The 7,500-nt window shown below is 49.1% G+C and overlaps 1 protein-coding gene across 2 annotated transcripts in view; it reads left to right on the top strand.

Annotated features, from left to right (window-relative positions):
* Nucleotides 1-7,500, top strand: part of znf385b (zinc finger protein 385B) — a 203,591-nt gene that overhangs the window by 169,711 nt on the left and 26,380 nt on the right. For both annotated transcript variants that reach the window (XM_063213247.1, XM_063213246.1), the window contains exon 4: nucleotides 84-194. In XM_063213247.1, the coding sequence (XP_063069317.1) occupies nucleotides 84-194 (111 nt within the window). The remainder of the gene's footprint in view (nucleotides 1-83; nucleotides 195-7,500) is intronic.

Here is a 7,500-nt window from a genome sequence, read left to right as displayed (position 1 = left end):
TATCAATCCCTGCAAAACTCAGTCTCTCTCTTACTCTCTGGATAGTGTCTAAGTGTGTCCTTGTGCCCCCTCTCTCTCTCCAGATGGACCCGGTCCAGAAAGCTGTTATCAACCACACATTCGGAGTCTCCATCCCGCCCAAGAAGAAGCAAGTGATTTCATGCAACATCTGTCAGCTCCGCTTCAACTCCGATGTGAGTACAGCTCTTCCTTGCATCTCCTTATTTGTGTGTGTTTGTGTGTGTCTGTCTGTCTGTGTGTCTGTCTGTGTGTGCGTGTGCGTTTGCGTGTCCATGCGTGTAGGTAAACATGCATTTTTGATAGACGACCCCCTCCCCCCTTTTCCCCAAAATCAGGCAAAGTGTCTCCATCTTGCATGTATTTATTTCACCCTGTCTCCCGCGCTTCTCTCTCCCCCTCTTTCTCTCCCTCCCTCCTTTCACCTCTGTTGGTCCCTTGTGAAATCAAACGTGGAACTTTTTTTTTTTTTGAGTCAGTCAAGAGCAGCCAGAACCACAGTGTGCTAATGCTGCTGCTGCTGCTGCTGCTGCTGCTGCTGCTCAGGGCCGCTGACAGCTTAGACTGGGCCCGGGACAAATACATTTGTAAGGGCCCCAAACCCAATACATAGTACAAGGTAATGAGGACCCAAATCCGGGCCTGCTCTCCCTGGGCCCGGGACAACTGACCCCTTTGCTCCCCCTCCCCTGTCTGCTTCCCTGCTGCTGCTTACGGCTATGTTTAGCTTGATGCAAAAAAGACAGACACTGGGGAATTATCAAAATAGACCTGGGCTCAGATGCCTTGTAAATGGCAACATCCTTCCCTTTCCCCTCCTTTAATCATGCGAAAACAAGGTAAGTGCCCTATTGCACGGTAATGTGCAGCAAATGGGAAGGAGGACCCTTGAGTGTTGCTGTTGAGGACCCCCTTTTGTACTCCATCTTTAAAAAAAAAAAAAAAAAAAAAACTCAGACTATTCACATGAATAGACTGTTCTGTTTCAGACTGTCCTGTGGTGATGTTGTGTTGTTATTGTGCTGCGTTTTGTGTCTGTTTCTGTTTTGTGTCACTTGTGCAGCATGTGTTGAGCCCTATTGCTGTTTTCTGTAGGTTTTTTTTTCAGTTTTTCAGTTTTCCAGCTTGTTTTGCTTTGCGAGTTTCAAATTGGTTTATTTACTTCACTAGTTTCATCACCAGAGCACATAAGCAGATGCGGTCACCATGAGTGATGCCGCTGTTAACCACGTGTGTGTGTGTGTGTGTGTGTGTGTGTGTGTGTGTGTGTGTGTGTGTGTGTGTGTGTGTGTGTGTGTGTGTGTGTGTGTGTGTGTGTGTGTGTGTGTGTGTGTGTGTGTGTGTGTGTGTGTGTGTGTGTGTGTGTGTGTGGGCGTGCGTGCGTGAATACGTGTGTTCGGCTGTCCAGCTGTTAGCCGTGTGTGTGTGTGTTTCTGTGTGTAGCTTGTGTATCTTGCCCAGACCACGGACACAAAATTGGACTAGTCATTGGCGTAACACTGAAGTGTGGCCGCGCTCCATGTCAGAAGGTGCAGCCTTGTCTTCAAACTGTCTCTCTTGCTGCTCCATAATGTCTGAGAGATAGGACAGAACGACAGACCAAGCCGCACAGAGACTGGAGGTTTTTCAAAACACACTCTGGCAGTTTTTGTGTGTTTTTGTGTGTTCTGTTTTCACTCATGCAGCGTGTCATGTGATGTGCCACATGTCTGGACTGTGTAGAAATGTTTCATAGCAAGCCCACGTCCAGGCCTGACAAACAGATGGTTTCGCTGGAAGAAATGGTGTGCTGCAGCAGTACAACAAAAGTTTTATTTTTGCTATTTTTCTGCGCCTTTTTGTGTTGTTTGAGTGTGAGGGAGAGACAGAGAGAGAGAGAGAGAGAGAGAGAGAGAGAGAGAGAGAGAGACAGAGAGAGAGAGAGAGAGAGAGAGAAAGTTACATGACGTGGTGTGTGGAAGACAAAAAAACTTGTTTGATATTTTTCTGTGGGATTTTTTTTTGTGTGTTTTGTGTTTGTGAAGGAGTGAAGCAGAGCGAGAGGAAGGAAGAAAGAAAGAAAGAAAACGAGAGGGAAAGGTACATGATGCAAAGTGGAGCACAGCACAGAAACTTTTGTTTGCTATTTTTCAGTTCTTTGTGGTGTTTGTGTGTAAAGGAGGAACGCTGAGAGAGAGAGAGAGAGGGAGAGAGAAAGAAGAATAGAGAGGTACAAAAGGTACACAACGTGGTGTGCAGCACTACAACATTTTGGATATTCTTCTGTGCTTTCTTTTTTGTGTGTGCGTATATGTGTTTGTGTTTGTGTGTGCGTGCGTGTGTGTCTTCAAGTCTGTGAACATTTGAAGCACAGGTGTGTGGGGATGAATTTGGACACATCCACCCTGAAAGAGTGAAACAGACGCACACACACACACGCACACACACACACACACAGTCACAATCACAATTACAATCACACGCAATTAGAGCAGAACTCAAACACCCCCTTGAGTTTCCAGGTCTGGTGTGCTGTAGCACTGTGCTGTGTGTTGCGCTGGGCTGTGCTGTGCTGCGCTGGGCTGCGCTGGGGAGAAGGTAATTACTTACTGTAGCGCAGTGTTTTTCCACTCTGGTCTTGGCATTGATTAAGCCATTTAATTTAAGATGAATGGCATCGGGTGGCAGAGAGCCCAGGCCGGTGGAGATTTCCCACTGCGCCAGGGCTGGACTGAGGGAGAAATAGGGCCAGGGCACTTTTGGCTTAATGAGGGCTCCTCATGATAAGCAGCGCAGAACTGACTCGCCGGTGGGCCCGGCGCCCTCATGGGCCCCCTATTTTCAGAAATGTACGTAGCTGCACAGAACTGACTCACCTGTGGGCCCCGCACCCTCATGAGCCCCTATTTTCAGAAATGTAGCAGCGCAGAACTGACTCACTGGTTTCTGGAAATAGGGGCCCACGAGGATGCGTGGCCCACCAGGAAATGCCCGCTATGCCAGATGGCCAGTCCACTTCTGCCACTGCTGCCAGCGGGCCGTAATTGAGAGAAGGTTCCGGAGCAGTGCTGGAACAGACGGAGCGCTGGGGACTCGGAGCGAGACGGAATGAGACAAGACGTCTGCGAGGGAGCCTGCTTTGTCTCCTCTGATTTCGTTGGATATTTTTCTTTTTCTTTTTTTGTCCGTTCATTTCTCTCTTTTTTTGTTTTGTTTTGTTTTTTGGGGGGGGGGGGGTGTCAGCCTGTGACTTTGGTGGTGCCAAACAGAATGAGAACTGCTGCAGTGAGTTCCGTCTCTGTCTCGGGCTCCAAAATGAGCCAAAAAAGAGTCACCTCATCCTCCACCTCAGCTCCCAGTCCCCCACCTGTGCCAGCATGATGCCAGCCCACGAGCACTGGAGAAAACTCAGACATTGTTCCATTGTAGTGTAGTGTGTGTGTGTGTGTGTGTGTGTGTGTGTGTGTGTGTGTGTGTGTGTGTGTGTGTGTGTGTGTGTGTGTGTGTGTGTGTGTGTGTGTGTGTGTGTGTGTGTGTGTGTGTGTGTGTGTGTGTGTGTGTGTGTGTGTGTGTGTGTATGCTCGCGAGTGTTTCCGTGTGTGTCTGGGTGTCTGGATGTGAATGTGCCTGAGTGTATATGTACATACTTTAGTGTGAATGCGTGTACATTTACTTATATGTATGTGTGTGCACGTGTGCGTGTGCATGTGCATGCGTACGCCCACGAGTGTTTGCGTGTGTGTCTGTGTGTCTGGATGTGAATGTGCATGAGTTTATGTGCACATATTTTAGTGCGGGTGGGTGTACATTTACGTGTGTGTGCATGCGCGCGCGCGCGTGTGTGTGTGTGTGTGTGTGTGTGTGTGTGTGTGTGTGTGTGTGTGTGTGTGTGTGTGTGTGTGTGTGTGTGTGTGTGTGTGTGTGTGTGTTGGAGTTGACTCGAGGTGTCCCAACTGGCCCTGTTGTTTCCCCTCCTGCCATGTGCAATTTGTCTATTGTTATCGACGTGGCAACAGCAGCGTTCCGGAGCTGAAGAGGTTCCAAGGAGATTGGAACACTACAGCAGCTCAGCTCACTCTTATATTCCCCTCTCTTACTCTCTCCCTCTCTCCCTCTTTTCCTCTCTCCCTCTTTCTCTTTCACTCAGACACTAGGGGAAGAAATAGAAAAAGAGAAAATGAGTGAGGAGACTGTGTGTGTGTGGGTGTGAGAGTGTGTTTGTGTGTGTGTGAGAGAGAGAGAGAGATAGAGATTGTTTTTGTGTTTGTGTTCGTGTGTGGGTTTGTGTGCCTGTGTGTGCCTGACTGTGTGTGAGAGAGAGAGAAAGAGAGAGACAATGTGTGTATGTGTGTGTGCATGCGCGTGTGTGAGTGTGTGTGTGCGTGCGTGCGTACATGTGTTTGTGTGTGTTAGGGAGACAGAGAGAGAGAGAGAGTGCAACAGAGAGGCATGAGTGGAGGGAGAGAGTGAGATGATGAGGGCTTTTGCTTCCCTGAATAATCGGGAGCGCCCCCAACACCCCCCGCCCCCCTTTCCGAATCTCTGCTCAGCCGCTGCTTTTAAGATTACTTCTTCAGTGAGCGTCTCCCCAGTTCAGTCTGGGTGAAGCCTGAAATCAAAGGGGACCCTCCCTTGCGCAGGCCTGCGCGAGCAAGCTCAGCCATAGAAGCTGACAGGGGGGGTGGACAAAGGGGTCAGTTGTCCCGAGCCCAGGGAGAGAGGGGGGCCCAGAATTGGGTCCTAATTACACTGTATATATTGGGAGGAGGCCCTTTCAAGTTGATATTATCCCGGGCCTGGCCTATGCTGTCAGCGGCCCTGGCTCAGCACAGAGTGAGCCAGTGAGTGAGCGAGTTGTGTGCTTTGATGGTAATTGCGCGCGCATGTGTTTGCCTTGTTGTGATGTTCGGTGATGGGCCTGTCTCTACCGGTCTAAGTCTCCTCGCCATGAGGAGGCCCCCTTCTCTCCGCCGCCCCCTCCGCCCCCTCCACCCAGCATCCTGCCCAGTCGCATGGCTCTCTGCCCTGCCAGGAGCACACAATGTCACAATGAATCAGGCCCTGCCCGCCTGCCTTGCATCACATCGCCGCCCTGCACACTGGCGCTCTCTCTCTCGCTCTCTCTTTCTCTCTCTTTATTTCACTTACTTACTTACCTTCATCCGTCCTCGTCCTCGGCACAGTGGAGGACTTTTTCTGCTTGTCCGACTCCACTCAAGTGCAGCGCTTTAGAGAACAACACTCCTCCCTGAACTGAACTACATTCCAGCATCCTCGCATCCTTACTTCTCCCCCTTGCATGCCCTAGTTCAGTGGTTCCCAACCTGGGGGGGGTCGGGACCCCCAAAGGCACGAATAGACCAAGCGTGACATGGGCGAATCCCACGATGGAAGTAATTGACTTTGTATTGAGTCACGGGACGCAGAAGAGACAAAAGCGATTTGCGCGACTAGAGCAGAAGCGACAGTTAGTTGAACTCCAGTCAATATTATGCAGATGAGCTATGATGTGGTTCGGCGACAGCCGCCGCAACCAATGGGAATGCTGGAATGCTTGCATTCTGCTTTTAACGGACATACTGTGTCTTCTATTGCTGATATGGCTCTCGCTACACTACCTAGCGATTCTCTGTGACTTCAGCTCATCCCGGCCGGTCTATTCGCCCAGTAAGGGGGCCGCAGAGGTACTGCAGGAGGCTCGCAAGCAGAAGGGACTGTTTGCATAACACCTTGAATGAATTACGTATATGCTTTTATAACCCCTTCCATACATTTTAGCAACCATATTCACTGCAATGGGTCATACATGTATTACCATTCTTGTGATTTACATTAGAGTTCAGTAAAAATATGTTTTTGCATTTGGAAAATGGGAGGTCGGGAGGGGATCCAAAAGGGGGTCCCCACAGGCAAAGTTTGGGAACCACTGCCCTAGTTTATAGCAACAGAGTCGTCTCTCTCTCTCTCCTCAAAGCTGAGGCGATGCTGGAGTCAGACGATGATGTTGGGGCTGAATAGATGGTGGGTGATGGTGATGGTGATGGTGATGGAGATGGATGGGATGTGAGGGGGGTTGGGGATTGGTAGTTGGGGGTGGTGGGTGGAGGGTTACTCCTAAGGCGTAATAACAGGAGATGATTCCAATTGAGTGGCACGGCCGGCGGCTCGGCTGAGCATTCTCCTGCTCACTGGAGCACTGGTGGCCAAGGCCGTGTCATCTCACGCTCGGTCTATTCAGCTGAGCATGCGCCGCTTTTGAGGGGCGAAGGACAGGAAAGAAGAAGAGGAGCCCTTTTGTCTTGGGCTTCATTAAAAGCTCAAACGCCTCTCCATTCTCCCTGCTGTGTTAAAAAAAACAGCAAAGGAGAAGAAGAGGGGGGAAAAAAGAGACAGAGAGGAAGAAAGGAGAGAGAAAAAACGAGGCAGTGTAATTTAATCCCATTCTTTGTGGAGCACTGTCGAAGATCCACTGTGACATCCTATCCTATAGCCAGAGGACAGAACAAACGACTACAGGGCCTTCACACTCCCTCTGTGAAGCACTAATGAAGTTTGGAGTGAGGCGCAATTTCTCAAAGTGAACGGAGCTTGTGCCTGAAATAAGAACAAATGCAAGCAGCTGTTTAAAACTGGTATGGGTGTGAGAAAGAGAGACCGCTTTCAGGGGAAGGTGACAAGTCTTTACAGGCACAAATGTGTTGCTGAGATGATGCATACCAGTCTCCCCACATATGTTTCCTCCATGTACGTACAGTATAGTATATATTTAGCTTGTGTGAACATCTGACAGACTGGGTGGGGGTATAACATAGTGCATACATACTGAATACATACAGTTGTCTTTCGTCCTAATGGCACTCATTCAATCGAAACACTGTAAAGGATCTTGCAAGCATCTCAAGTACCCCAGCATGCCAAAGTAAACACTTTGATTCACACTCGGGAACGCTGCCGTGCATGAGGAAAGGCGAGTGAGTGGTTGGCGATGTCAAAAAAGCTTACGCACAAAATTCTCCTCACGAGCGAAACAGGACCTGTCAGGTCAGCCAGCCCCAGTTATTCTCAACTCATCATCATCATTGCCACGCTACGGTGACAAGTACAGATTTATTAATGGGAGGGCCATCTATCATCCAGCGCCCTGTCAGGATGACATGATATTGTGGGATGCTGGTGTTATCAGCGCTTGGAAATCTCACGCCTCGATTGCAATGTTTGTTTTCTTTGTCTCATTACTCATTCCTGGTGGGCCGGATCCAAAGGGAGACTGTTTCCAAACTCATTTACAGTAGCACTTCTTTAAAGAAAGAAAGCGGAAAGTCACATTTTCCTGGAGATATTTATACCATCATTACCTCCATAGAGGGAGCTTTGTTTTATTTTTGGTCTTCTTTTCGGGCTTCTGCGTTTCTACTCCATTTATGCCCAGCAATTGAGAATGAACCAGATCCCCCTGAAGAAAAAATAAATAACGAGAGTCTGCGCATTTAAACAAAGCTTTTT

Source organism: Engraulis encrasicolus, chromosome 13 (assembly GCF_034702125.1).
Source record: "Engraulis encrasicolus isolate BLACKSEA-1 chromosome 13, IST_EnEncr_1.0, whole genome shotgun sequence".
Taxonomy (NCBI): domain Eukaryota; kingdom Metazoa; phylum Chordata; class Actinopteri; order Clupeiformes; family Engraulidae; genus Engraulis; species Engraulis encrasicolus.
This window is presented reverse-complemented; position numbering and strand designations above follow the sequence as displayed.